Source organism: Pezoporus wallicus, unplaced genomic scaffold, assembly GCF_028554395.1.
Source record: "Pezoporus wallicus isolate ANWC-B61680 ecotype Strahan unplaced genomic scaffold, APGP_CSIRO_Pwel_v1 scaffold_3294, whole genome shotgun sequence".
Lineage (NCBI taxonomy): Eukaryota > Metazoa > Chordata > Aves > Psittaciformes > Psittacidae > Pezoporus > Pezoporus wallicus.
In genome coordinates, this window is record NW_026635478.1 from 11,058,172 (window position 1) to 11,072,589 (window position 14,418).

Below are 14,418 nucleotides of genomic sequence, written 5' to 3' on the forward strand. Positions count from 1 at the left end.
ATGCTTTTCTAAAACCGGGGCGCTTTGGTGCTGTTGAGGATCAAAATGTGACACTGCAGTGCAGTGCAGTGCCACTTGCTGCGCCGCCCCAAGGACCGGTTATTTCTGTAGCTGAGTAATCATGGAATTAGACTGGAAGAGCCCTTAATGATCCCTGCAGAAGGGAGGTGATTAGTAGCTTGTTCCAGGAGGAGGGTAAACTGTTTCATCCCTGAGCACTCCCTGGATTTTAATGGAAATTTCATTAACTGCTCTTGTTATTACCTGTGCAAAAATCAACAATACTATGATAATAATAGCTCTCACTGCAATTAGGGCAAGTTGTGGTCAGCAGTTGTGGTGCATGAATCACGCTTTTTCTTAGCTATATTGGTAAAGGAATTGATGTTTGGATCTGTTTCCTGATGAAAAATGGAATCTCCAAAGATGCCTTTCTGAAATCTCCCTTTCTCCTCTATACAGGCACGCTCTCTCCGTTGTTTTCAGTCCTCCTTTGGATAGCAGTGGCATTTTGTACAGCAATGCTGTTTTTCATCTCCAAGCCTGTTGGTATTCGACCCTTTTTGGTGTCTGTTATTCTCAGGTCTATATATACTATAGGGCTCGGTCCTACCTTGATACTTCTTGGTGCTGCTAATGTAAGTACTTAAGAAACAAGCAGAATTTCTCTTTCAGCAGAAGCAGAGACATTAAGGTTCTCCTATTAAAAAAGCCCTTAATTAGAGCTGTGCGAAGAACTTCTTTTTCTGGTTCACTGGTTAAGCCAAAAAAATAAATCATTTCCAGTCATTGTGAAACAGCAGTGTCAGCAAAGTAGGAGGCTAAAATAAAGCTGGTTTGGTTTTGTGCATATGCAAATATTTAAAAAATAAAAACAATGTGAAATGTAAAGAAATATTCCTGAATATGGGCAATCAAATTTACAGTTTCTCATGTTAAAAGAATAATTTTCTTTACCAATTCATTCAGCAATATTGACACAAATTTGTGAGATGATTCCGTTACATTAAATATATTTCTGAGAAGAAAAAGCTTTTGAAATTAAATATACTCTCAGCCCTTTGCCAGATCTTTTAACTTAGACATAAGTTTGCATGTTTACTGAGCTTGGTAAGATATACAGTCATCAGTCATGCTCACGATTCATCTATTTAGATTTCTGCTTGACTGCTACAGCTCTCATTCACCTTAGCACAAAGTATTGGGCTATTTGCTACCAGCTCTGTGAGAATTTCACATACTTAAAACTACCCAGACATGTAGGTAAAGGTAAAGGCAACTAAGCAGCACTTGCCTTTGTCAAATTTGTGAAAGAAAAAAACATGTTAAGTCCTCATTGCTTGTCCTGGACTATCAAACTGATGAAGTTAGTCCCTTTAGTATTTACTTCTGCACCACTGTTTGTTCAAGAGCAGTGAAGAATCTGATGCTGTTGCTTAAATGCTATACTTCAAAAATGCCCCCAGAATTTTTCTTTTGGGGATTTTATATTGAAAAACATAATCTGAAGGAAGCAGTAGGTCTCTCACACACCCCACACACTTTCTGTTGTGTTACTATTGTTCCCTTTGTAGTAGCATGCTTAGCTGCTCTTACATAGTCTCAGGTCCAAACTCAAAATCTCCCTGCTTGTTTTTGGTTTTTTGATGCCTTATGACAATAATCCCACCCTACTTACTCACTGATGTGATAGGAGTAAATCAATGTAGTGAGGCACAGTGCAGTGTTAGAAAGGTGATGTGCTTCCACTTACTCTCATGGGCTCATTCCCAGTGTACTCTGGTTGTTGGTTTTCTTTCATCTCACTCTCACTTTAGTCAGAGCAACCTATCTAGACTTTTCAAGCACTACAGCGATGCAAACAATAAATAACAGGATTTTTCTGATGGAATAAACCTAGCTTTTGTTATCCCCCACAGCTTTGTAACAAAATAGTGTTTCTGGTGAGCTTTGTTGGGAACCGTGGAACTTTTACTCGTGGCTACAGAGCGGTTATCATGGACATGGCCTTTCTCTATCATGTAGCATATGTCCTTGTCTGCATGCTGGGCCTCTGTGTGCACGAATTCTTCTACAGTTTCCTGGTAAGTATGTGCTTCTGTGGAGGGGAAAACTTTGCAAAAATAGAAAATACCGTTACCCATGCAGCTGTCTTCAATTTCTTCCTGACAGTCAAACCAAATCGTGTGTATTTTTAGCATACCGTTGTGTTGCTGCCCCTTAGGAGCTGCTGTTTGCATTAGAACCTGTTGCTGTTAGGACTTACTTTGTCTGGTTCAGAGTTGAAAGTTTGCCCCTTTCTTTTCAGACAATTACCATACAGCCACTCCTTATTCTCCCCCTTCCCCAGCATGCATACATTCCGTATCCATTGTTCTGTGTCTTGTATCAGTCATAATCTCTTCAGGACAGGAGTTGTCCACTGGTGTGTGCATCATACCTATACCAAAGGATCTCATTCCTCAGTTTATCTTGCAGCCCTAATAAAATAAATAAAATTTTAAAGAAATTACTTGGGAAATGGGGTGGCATGCTCATGATGTAGCAGGAAGATTCATCACTTTAAGTGTATCCCACTTCATTTTCTTTTGTTGCCATTACCCAGATGGAATGCCTTTTTATAATATGATACAGGTGCAATGAAAATGAATCATACAAAATTATGCTAAACTCAGCTAACTGCTCCCTTCATGCTGCATAGCAGTAAAAGGTATTTCACTGCTTTTGTTTTCTAATCCTTTTGCTTGATACTGGAATGTGTGAAACTTGCAGGGAGACTGACTAAATTGTGGTCATTTACATGGCTTCACTTTCCTGTTGTCGAATTTTTCACAGCTTCCTGAATACTGGTGAGCTCCCAGCCTTTCACAGAGGCATGTTAAGCACACTAGAATTTTTAGGGGTTCAGTCCTTACTCTGGTAGAGCGCCTGCTTTAGTCAGGTTTTCCATATCTTGGCATTAAAGTCAGTTTCAAAGTTTGGGCAGATTTCAAAGGAGCCAAGATTTGTGGCTGTAGCTGCGGGACCTTTATCAAATTAATGTAACTCTTCTGCTTAAAAAATGCACAGCAAATCAACTGTTATTCCTTCAATGAGTAAGGTAATCTCTATCTTAAAGTACTTTCCAAAGTGCCAAGTAGTTTAAGAAACATTTTATGTACTTACTTTTTTCAGTGAGTGCTATTGACCAATGTTCCTGATTCATGGATATTATAATTGCCCACGTTCCCAAGTTCCTTCCAGGTGTTCACTTTGTACTGGATATATTCTAAACTCTGAGATTTGTTCCTCATTCTAAGCTTTGTCTTGTATGGAATGAATGATAACTGCCTTCCCTCTTTCTTCGTTTAAGATGAATCCTTCCACAAATCCTTCCACAGACCTTGTGAATTGTGGCTAATACCTTCTTCTGTGGACCATTTTGATAAATCATAATGTGTCACTATATCTGTAATCTGAATGTTTTGAAGTGGAAATACATACATTATAGATAAGGTCGAAAGCACTATAGAACATCAATAGAACTGCAAGAGAAAAAAGCTATAATTTCTTGAAAAGCTCTTATCATGTTTAATTGCTGTTTTAGGCCTTTGACATTTAAAGCAGTATTATCTGAATGTGTACTTTAAATACCAAGCAAGTATATAGTGCATGATGAAGAGTGAAAGTTTCTAGTTTTCTACAAACATTGCAATGAATTTAACTGTCCTAAAAAGAGATGGTCCTGATGTGTGTACATGTGAGTGACTTTTAAATGATGCCATGAGCTCAAAGAAACAGTTTACAGGCATGTAATTAGTTACACGCATGAGTGCATTTTTGAGTTGTAGCCCATGTATGTTTATCAGATGGGAGATAATATGAACAACTAATTTGCAGATACAGATCCACAGCATGAATAAACTGGTTTTTAATTTTAATCTAGCTCTGGTTTTGACATGGGGAAACAATGATCTTATTGATAACTGTTAATCAGGTTTGGATCAGGCTCATATATACTTTATGACTTTGGACTTGACTTAAAGTTCTGTGCTAGATTTTCTCCTCCTATAAGCATGCCCAGCTCCCACTGAAATCAATGTGACTTGTGTGTTTATGAAGCTGAGAATTTAGAACATGGCTAGATGTATGTTTCAGTAGTTCAGATCGTTTTCCTATGTAGCATCTATATATTGCCTCATTTCTGTTCATTTTTCCACTCCTCTATGCTTTTCCCAGCTGTTTGATCTGGTCTACAGAGAGGAGACATTGCTAAATGTGATAAAAAGTGTTACCCGGAATGGTCGTTCCATTATCCTCACGGCAGTGCTAGCACTCATCCTAGTTTATCTCTTCTCCATCATTGGATTTCTCTTCCTGAAAGACGATTTTATCATGGAGGTCGACAGGTTGAAAGTCAGGACCCCTGTTGCAGGTAGGGTTTTTATATCAAAATTTGCTTCTGGCGTATACCTTTTCTGTCTGCCTAACCTAACTTTCATCTGAGGAAGTAAAATTTCTTTCTTTGTATCTGTGAGAGCAGAGCTAATTCTATATACCTTAGAACTCAATTAAGTCTCTGTGTAAAATTTGATGTTTATAGGGTTGTTTCAGACTAGGCTTATCTGTTGGAATACTAAACTCTAACACATTTGATTTATTATGTTTTCTTTTCAGACTTGTGCTAATAGAAAAAAAAGTACTTGTGTTTCCTAAGTATTTGGAAGAGCAATTCAAAGTTGATTACGTTGGTTCTTATTCTACCTTAGAAGCAGCTCATACTATTTTCTGTGTTCTATATGAGGCATGTGATGTTAATATGTTCAGTAGATGTATTCATTTGATTACTTTTTAATCTTCATCCATCAGGAATTTATTACAGAATCTATACTTCCACTAATAGGGGTTTTCCTGGGGTATCTTTTAAATTCAATGTGTATTTCATGATCAGCATTAGTGTATAATCCCAGCTTCAGTAAAAACACTGGGAGGTTCTTCATCAATTTTAAAAAGGTCAGGATTTCAGCTTTCTGGAATGAGAGATTTTGCGAATGTGAATAGAGAGTTACAAACTTGTTTTGCTAGAAAAACGCTACGTCTCGTCTGTTGAGATCTTTGTATATGCTGCCAACCAGCCTGCTGGGAGCATGGGCAAAGAAGTAACTGTCTTCATAGAAATACCTGAGAATAGCTTGTGATTAAATTCCTCGAGGCATGATTTTCCCAAATGCTGAACTCCTCAGCCCTGTACAAAAGGACAGAATGACTAGTGGAATCCACCCTGGACTGTGTGTACTCAGCATTTGCCAGCCTTTTCCTGAATTTGTTATTTCAGGGTCTAAAGCACACAAACAAGGCAAAGGTCATTCAAGACACATGGGCACAATGTATTCATGTAGCTGTTTTGATACCACATGAAAAAAAAAGGAACCTGACAGATTTCTTTAATATACCTTGCTTTTTTTTGCCACTGACCATCTTTAAGGGCTAGCTTGGCTTATATTTCATAGAAATTACTATTTGACTTACTGTTCATTTTTGGACAGAAGCTATGATGTGAAATTTCACTTCGAAAAGTAATTGTGACTGTCTTAGGAGAACAGATAAAGACTACAGCAGCACTGGTCTGGTCCCATGTAGTAATTTCTCTGTGTCTGTGTTTATTTTGTTGGCAGATTTTTGTGGTGTGTGTATATTCTTGCTGGTTTTATACATGCCTATTCCTTATGAAAAACTCTTCAAGAAAATATGCTGACTGTATATTGATGGGACATTATGCATCCCAAGAAAAGTGCTTTAAGTATTTTCTTTATAAAGTAGCAGAAAGAGAAAGCCAGAGCTCATGTTTTCTGTGTTACACAGAGTCTTAGACTATTACTTTTGTTGTACGATTTTGCCTTGATTTTTTTTTTCCTTAAACCTTTTTGTATCTCTGATTTGAAATACAGAAAATTGTTGAAGATGCACAAGATAAAATTGGTTTGATAAAATCAAGCTGATGTACACATTAACCCACTTGGGGAATGTTAAATCAGTGTTTTACGCAAACCCATACATATTTACAAATGAGTGCCAAACTGTGTTATAATCCTTGAAAACTCTTAAATATTCTACATTCAGGATAACTGACATCAGCTTGGTGTCCTTCTTGTCAGCTTTTGTGAATAATTTATCTAATGGATTTAAAAGTGACATTATTTTCCATCTGACAGTTCTTTCTTGCTTTGAATGTATATTTTTCTAACGAGAAGTAGCAGCATTTGATGTAGATTCATTAATTTCAGGAGATGAAATGGGAATATCTGTGATATACAGTAAATATAAAACCGTGTTTCTGTTCCTTGTGATTGCTTTGAGCTGTTGAGGCAGACTGTTTGAGGAAGGAGGTGTTGGTGGCATAATTTGTTCTGCTTTTTCTTCTCAACTTTCCAACTCAGTAATTTGCTTCTAGAAAATAATTATATAAAATTTAGTATCAAATGTAGTATCTGTATTTTTTGTCAGTATCATGCTTTTTCCACAGGTATTAGTGATGTCCCCACTACAACCCTCACATCAATCACGGGAGCCTGTGCAAAAGAGAACTGTTCTGCAAGCATCCCTGTTACTAACCCAGGTGAGTAAAAAAGTTTCCCAGACTGATGATCAATTAGAACTGAGAGTGTGTGTCCTTATAGTGGAGACATTTGCTAATGTGAGAAATGATGATCCTTGATTTAAGTGCTCAACTTCTGCAAGGCTTGGAGCTTATCTGGCAAGTTGCCTGTAACGTGAGTGCTTCCCACACCTGATTTCCAGTTGCCGTGACATTAATTTTGTTATTAAATGAGCTTGCTGAATCATTATGCTTGAATGTATAGGCTGCTTCTTTCCAACTGACTTTGCTGAGAAGAAAAAGCTTGCTGCTTATCTGCAGCATCCTCACCTCCACACACTGAGCCACGAGCCACTACTGGACCCATTTAAGGCCGCAGAAGTTGATTTAAATGCCATAGCATGTATCAGCAAGCTTTTTGTGTATATTTTTTACATGTATCTAGCCCAAGGTTGTAGTGTAGTCAGAAGACCTAATAGCCCAGATCTAGGATCAAGCTACTATGTCTGAATGAGTTACAGTGGCTCAGCTAAGCACAGGCAGCAGTCCATCTGTGCATTCTTAGCATGTGGCAAATGCAAGGAAATGCGGACTGTTGCATTTTCACACAATAGATGTGTTATTTCATGCTTGTGGCAAGTGAAGAGCTTAATTGCTCTGGTTCAGCAGATGAGTACACCTGGTTTTACTTTCATACCTGCATTATGAATATGATCTGTATGTCAGAAGGACAGAGGAGGGCCATGAAGGATGATCGGAAGGCTGGAGCACCTCTGCTATGAAGGCTGGCTGGGAGAGTTATGCTTGTTCAGCCTAGAGAAGAGAGGCTCTGGAAAGACCTTACAGCAGCCTTCCAGTACCTAAAGGGGGCCTACAAGAAATCTGGAGAGGGACTTTTTACAAGGGCCTGTAGTGACAGCACAAGAGGGAATGGCTTTAAACTGAGAGAGGTTAGATTTAGATTAGACCTTAGGAAGAAAGTGGATAATCAACAGGCTTAAAATATTTATTGCCACAGTTGCCTGTGGTTGCCGGGGGCTGCAACTGAGGACGTAATTCATCCCTTCCTATCCTGGGTTCCAGTATAAAGCTGTTTCATAAGCTTTTTTCTTCCACTAGTAATTTTTGAGGTTTTAGGATCAAAGGTTTCAGGGAGAGGGCTATAAAAGTAGGCTTTTTCTCCCCAGCTGGTGTGTAAACAGTCCTCATAAACAGCATGGGAAGCTGTCTGACTAGATAGAGAAAACAGTCTAAGAGCTATTGGCAAAGCTGCTGCATTGAAAGAGTAATCAATCAGTCAAAAGAGGCGCAGTGTGGCTTTTGCCAAACTCTTTAAATGATAGTAATCTCACAATTCTTATTGTTTGTAATTTAAAATGAAACAATAATTAAAGGAGGCTGTACAAAACATCCAAGTGCACTGTCACTTAATCTTGGAGAAGTTTTATTTATCCAGTAACATTAAAAAAACAGCATTCTGCAAGAACAGTTTTGCTCATCTTTGTTAAGGAGTCACCTGTCAAAAGGTAGTGCTCTGCCTTTGGTCTTCTCCTGGGACAGTCTCCACCATGACTGGTGGAATGCAGAGCCTGAGATTTGGAGAGATTCTGTTGTAGCAGCATGAAGGAGTCCACAGCTGTCTGCAGGAAACATATGTTCCCAGTGCATCTTAGGTCCAGAATGGAGACATAAATAAGTTGCTTTTCAGATCAGGTCATTGCTGATCATTTGTTCTGATGAGCTTCCACTTCTTCCTTGAGTTTCACTGGTTGAGCGTGTGCTCAGTCATCACTCATGCTGGGAGCCAGTCTGCTCTGCTCAGAGAGCATCCCCTGTCTGCAGCCTGCTTCCTCACTGCTGCATTGAGCTGTCAGCATAAAACTACTTTGTCTTACCTCCCTCAGGAGTCTCCCACTCTTCACTCCAAAGGCATTTTCCAGATCACTTAAGTCTTTGCCTGGTGAAATGCTTAATCACTTGAAGGAACTTCCCAGCCTACAGTACATGGCTCTTTATGTTCTATAGCCCACAAAGACCTGTGCTAGAAAGCTGCACAGATACCTGTTAGTAAAAGAGGACATTTTCAAAGACTCGTTCCACTCCCAGGCCTGGTACTGCTCTGTGCCAATTAACCTAGATTCATGTGGGTGGTCGTGTCTCTCCTGCCTATGCTTGTGCTGGAAATCAGGCCCAGAAGCCAGGTAGCTGTGGATCATCAAATGAGGATTTTTGAAGGAAACTCTCCTATAATATCACTTACTGCCCATGATTAACACTGCGGGGTGGTCTTAGTGCCTAACCTGCATTACCTTTGAATTAAACTTGATCAGATGGCAGCCTATCTAATGCCGTGTATCTACTCATGGACCGCTTGTCAGACTGGAGGTGACTGCAAGTAAACCCCCTGAACCTCAGTTAGTGTTGATCCTGGGTCCTTCTCAACAATTCACTCTACAGATCCCCTCATTTTGGTGGTCTGGGCATAGTCTGTGTTGACAGGGGCTGAGTCTATGCTATGAGTGATGCTGAGCACCAGGGCAAACCAACTGAGGCAAAACATGAGCCTGCAGGGTTACCTCGCTGCCAGAGCGAAGATAGCTCTTGTTACTCCCCATGTGGGAGTGGAAGGAGAGTAGACATAAGGATGTCTGTACACTCCCCGTAGCCTATATTACTGCACTGGAGGTTTCTGCCAACTTTGGGCTGTCTGCTTTCTGATTCTCTGGCAAAGAACTTGCAACCTGAGCTTGCTCTTCTGGGTGCTGCAATGTGGGATGGTGATTCTCTGTGTTGTGAGATTGTGCCAGTCAGCTGATGAGTGGTATCTTGCGTCTCTCTGAAGCTTCCTCTCAATTTGCATCTCAGTGGACATAGAGACTTATGAGTTAGGGTTTCTAGTAGGCAACTTTCTCTCATGTTGCAGCTTCCAGTTCTCAGCCCTGTTTTATCGTTGTCATTCATCGGAATCTGAACATCCACTGTTACCAGCCCCTGACACTGGTCTTGTGACCAGTGAAAATCTTGTTCAGTAGTTATCTAAATGAAATAGAAGCTGTGGCTTTTAGAAAAGCTTTTAATTTATCTTGTGGATGATGATCTTCTCAAGCACAGATATTAGTTCCAAGAAAAATGATGGAGTAATGTTTGGAAGGAGCTAAAAAAGGCAGGCTACAAAAGCAAAGGAGATTAGTTGTATGACTAAGATCACTGTTCTAGTAAAAAAATTCTGGATGTGACAGAGAAAAAAAAGTTTTATTTTCAGTTATCCTTTCAGTTTCAGTATTTAAGCTGCTATTTTTTAAATCTGGAGTTACTAGTGGTAGTAATGTCTGTAATGACCTTACAGTTAAGCAGGGAAGTTTATCCTGATGTCTGCTTCTGCTTTTCTTTTTGCTCAGAGTTCCTTAAATCAGGAGTTTTTTTTCATTTAATTTGCTTGCGTAGCAAAAGCAGCGGTGGCAAAATCAGCAGATACCAGCTCTGTTCTGCAAATACCAGTTGTGAGGCATACACCACAATTTGGGAACCCATGTTTGAAATCCAAATTGCTTGTCTGTAATGTGAGTGCTTTCAGTCAATTCAATTTATCATAGTCTATCTGGTGCCCCAGATGTGGTGGTTTGGGGCTGTTAAATATGCTCTTTCAGTTAACTATCGCAGCGGGATGTTGTTATTTATTAAACTGGTTACAATAAGTGCATGAAGCAAACCAAGTGAGAATTGCTGCCTTCACTGCTTAAGCAAATGTGTCCCTAAAGAGAAGGGAAGGCAGGAGAAATGGCAATCACAGCCCTGACCCTTCAGTGCAAGCCAGCAGGACACAGGGAGCAACTCAAGCAGGGCTCTTCAAAAGGAGGCTCTCAATGCAGCCGCAGCATGGGGGTGAGTGGTGGTGGGAGGAATTCTGGCCAAGGCAGACGAAGTTTCCCCAGGGACTGGTGTTCCAGCCCAGCTCCTCTGCACGTTCAAATATCTCCTTCACAATAGTACCCTCTGTGGCTCGGCCAAAACCACGCAACAGCTCTGCAGCAGAGATAAGAATAGAATCCAAGTTTTGAAGCTGAGGTCAGGGTGAGTCTTTCATTTAATATATATCAGACCTGTGCTTGGGCACGTGTGCTAGTGGAAAGACCATGGACAGATTTGCTCGTATAAAAGCCAGCCCCGCCTTAATGATTTGAAATGCTAACATGACTTGGCTTGTACATGAGTAGGTAGAGGAATGATTTCACAGGAAGACAATCCTTTTATAAATGTGCTTCTAATTCTGTGTTTATATTGCTTCTCCTCTGTGTCAGCTGCTCACTTAGGAGGCCCACTGAAAAAGCAGTCACAGTAAAACCAGTGGGAGTACTTGCAAGGAAAAGGGGTGCTCCCATGAATAGAGATGGAAGCTCTGGGTCATTAACAGAGTTACTGGAGGGAGAACTGATTGGGATTCTCTTTCTCTCTCTTCAGGCTAAGTATGCCTCATGTGCCTAAGTATGTCACCAGCACTGCAAATGCATAGGGTTGATCAGTGAAATTTTAGCTGAAGAATATGAAAGGCAGATGTGTATTGCGGTTGCTTTCTCTAATACAGAACTGTGGCTTTGTTTGATGAGTGATCGTTTGATGCTGCGGTTCCTAAAGCTGCTGCTCTCCTTTTTGCAGGTGAAGAGGAGGAGGATGGAATAGAAAGGACCTGCGACACCCTGCTCATGTGCATTGTGACCGTATTAAACCAAGGCCTGCGAAATGGTGGTGGTGTGGGAGACGTGCTCAGAAAGCCTTCCAAAGATGTAAGTGCTTTGGCTGAGTAAATGCATTACTCCCTGTTCATCTCATGAATGCCAAAGTCAATTTTTGGAAGTAATAGATGGTATTTGTATCTAGTCTGCTCTAATGTCACGCACTTGATTTATCCATGTAATTTTTACATCCCAGATGGACTATTTTATGAGAAGAGCTAAGCTTGGTGTGATGAGGGTACTTGAAGAAAGGAACTCTAGGTAGTAGTTTACCCCTTCTGGAAAACTGAAGCATATTGTAACCTTCCCAGCATTGCTAAGAAGTGTTGCTGGATGGGATCACTTTTCTATTACACTAGGAATTATAAATGTAAACTTCTGAAAGTGATTGATTGATGAATATATGTCAAGACTCTCCGCTGTAATATAGAAGGTATATTTTTAGCTGAAATGCAGCATGACATCTGTCTTGGAATAGGTCCTATTGTTTACTTATACTCAATTAGCATCAAAGTCAAGGCAGAATTTCATATGTTATGGTATATGTCTTCTTCCAGAAGTTTCCTCCAAAATTCAGTCATTCAAGGACTATTCTTAATATTTGGGTGGTTTTATGCATTTTTATTTAAGCTCTAAAAGAACATAATATATGAAGGCAGTCGAGTGGCACTTTGCTTGGTAAGCCATACCGTTACACAAGGGTTACATTCACAAGCAGGATCTCTTGCAGGAGTCCAGAGACAAATAACTTGGATCTGGATGGAAGAGCTCTTTGTGCTGGTAATAGGAATCTAGGCCCTATCTTATATACATAGTCCATCCGCATGAAGTCTGTAAACACTTACAGACTTTGAAAATTACTCTTCCCACTTAGCAGTTATTTAATGCTAACTGCATTAAAGCACTTCACAAAGGGAAGCACTATTATCCCAATGAATGTGTGGGAAACTGACAAAATCAATGACTCCCAAGTCAGTGTCAGGGTGAAGAAAAAGGCTTCAGTTTTGTATTCCTTCTCCTTATACTGACTGTTGCCTCCTATTTGCTATGTAACACCTTTGCTATTTTCAGAGGTGTCAGTGGGAGTCCAGTCCAGCCTTTACAAGATGGAAAGTAGCTATGATATAAAAACAAGAGTGTGATGACTAATATAAGCACTTCATGAGTGTGCACATGCACATGTGTATGTTTGTATGCATGTGCATCTTGTGTTCCCAAAGAGACACTTGCTATGCCTGCCCACTCTGAGACAGCTTACAGCCATGTGACTGTTAGCACAGCGCTAAAACCATTTACATGCACTGCTTGGGCACATAGTAGCCTGGCCTTGGCATCACAGAAGCCTGCTCCCCTGGCTTCCAGTTTTTTGGTGTAAAAACTTGGCATTGGACTGGAGTATTCCACAGAGACCTTCCATAAGCATATCCCTGTATGCCACAAGGCAGTATTAAGAACTATGATTGCTCTCAGTGAGTACTACAAACTGCATATCCCTGTTTCTGTACTGGCGAGGTAATTATCTTCAGTCAAGCACTACACTAATGCATCTGTGCAGCATCTGATACAAAAACTAGTCTTTTCTTTATGCTGTGTGAAACATGATGAACAAGAGGAGTCGCAGTGCTATAAGAGCACATGAAGCCGAATCTTCTTTACCTAACCACATAGGTAGTCCCTCTCCATTTCTGTGAGTAAGGATAAGAGAATTTGGCATATGGAAAAAAAGATGCCTAGCTTTGCATAAGCTAACATGAAAATATTGAATATTTTAGAGGTGTGCTATTTTTATATCTTATTGCAACTTTATTGTTTCAGGAGCCCTTGTTTGCTGCACGAGTTGTTTATGATCTTCTGTTTTACTTCATCGTCATAATTATTGTTCTAAACCTAATCTTTGGAGTCATTATTGATACATTTGCTGATCTCAGGAGTGAAAAGCAGAAAAAAGAGGAAATACTAAAGACAACTTGTTTCATCTGTGGTAGGTGTTACTCAGCTATTAAGACATTTGATGGGGAAAGGAGTATTACTCAATAAATAAAGGTGGACCAAAGGGGTCCATCTCATATAAGGAAAGTGTAAAAATGTCAGTTTGGTTCCAGATTTCTTCCCTCTCAGTAAGAAAAAGATAAGGTTTATGAGTCAAAAGCTAGCTTTGCTAAGAGGTGGCTTTGCAGTCTCCACCCAGGATCTGAGGGAGAAGAGCTATGTCTCACACTCACATCATCACTACTAATGGAGATGGTGCAGCTGCTGACTTTATTTCACAGAGTGAGATACAGATGAAAGTACAGCTTGCTATTTCACAGGACAGTGCATTCCAGAAGGGTAACAACAGCAAAATTTGCCTGTTTCACAAGGTGATATGAAACAGGGAATAAAAGAATTAAATGAAAAATATCCACACAAAACTCATGAATAAACTGCTCTTCATTTGAGGTGCGCTTGCAAAGGGGCAGACCTTCAATACCCCAGGGAACTTCAGAAATACCTTCTTTTTTGCAGACTGGGTGTTGTTTCCATTCTTGTACTTACAGGGATGAGTGTCATGCAGAGCACACCAGCTTTAGTGTCTGTGGAAGGCTCCACAAGAGATCCAGGGAGGAAAGTTGTAACACAAAGGCAAACATTATGTTCTTCCTCACTGTGGTATCCTTCTTCAGAGATTTGACCCATTACAGGAAAAATGTAAAAATTTCTTATGACTACAGCTCTGTAAAGATTGTGTGACTACAGAGCTGCAGAGATTCACACTCCCTGCTAGGTTTAAGCACACAAACAATCCCACCGCAGCTTAAGTGGGACTATTCATGTGCCTGATGCTAAATGTGTACATAAATCTTTGCAAGATCAGGACCTAGATTGTACATTGTATGCTTACCAGTATAGATTTAGAAAGAAGCAGAGCCAACACTTGTAAAGCACTTTATAGCCCTCAGCATAGAAGGCACTGTAAAGCTGTAACATATTTATTATATTGTTATTGTTATTAAGAGGAAATATCACAAAAGAGAATAAATGCTGTGCTGAAAGAATCCTGTCAGGAATGCCTTCTGGCCTGGTATTTCTTGCCTGGCAGTTACTGTGTGTTGTTACAGCTTTTAAATTAAGATC

The 14,418-nt window shown here is 40.0% G+C and overlaps 1 protein-coding gene across 3 annotated transcripts in view; it reads left to right on the forward strand.

The window, feature by feature from the left end:
* The window catches only part of ITPR2 (inositol 1,4,5-trisphosphate receptor type 2), a 252,076-nt gene that overhangs the window by 214,747 nt on the left and 22,911 nt on the right, over positions 1-14,418 (forward strand). For all 3 annotated transcript variants that reach the window (XM_057427842.1, XM_057427851.1, XM_057427858.1), the window contains 6 exons: positions 463-638; positions 1,920-2,084; positions 4,219-4,414; positions 6,503-6,595; positions 11,228-11,355; positions 13,120-13,285. In XM_057427842.1, coding sequence (XP_057283825.1) covers positions 463-638; positions 1,920-2,084; positions 4,219-4,414; positions 6,503-6,595; positions 11,228-11,355; positions 13,120-13,285 — 924 coding nt within the window. The remainder of the gene's footprint in view (positions 1-462; positions 639-1,919; positions 2,085-4,218; positions 4,415-6,502; positions 6,596-11,227; positions 11,356-13,119; positions 13,286-14,418) is intronic.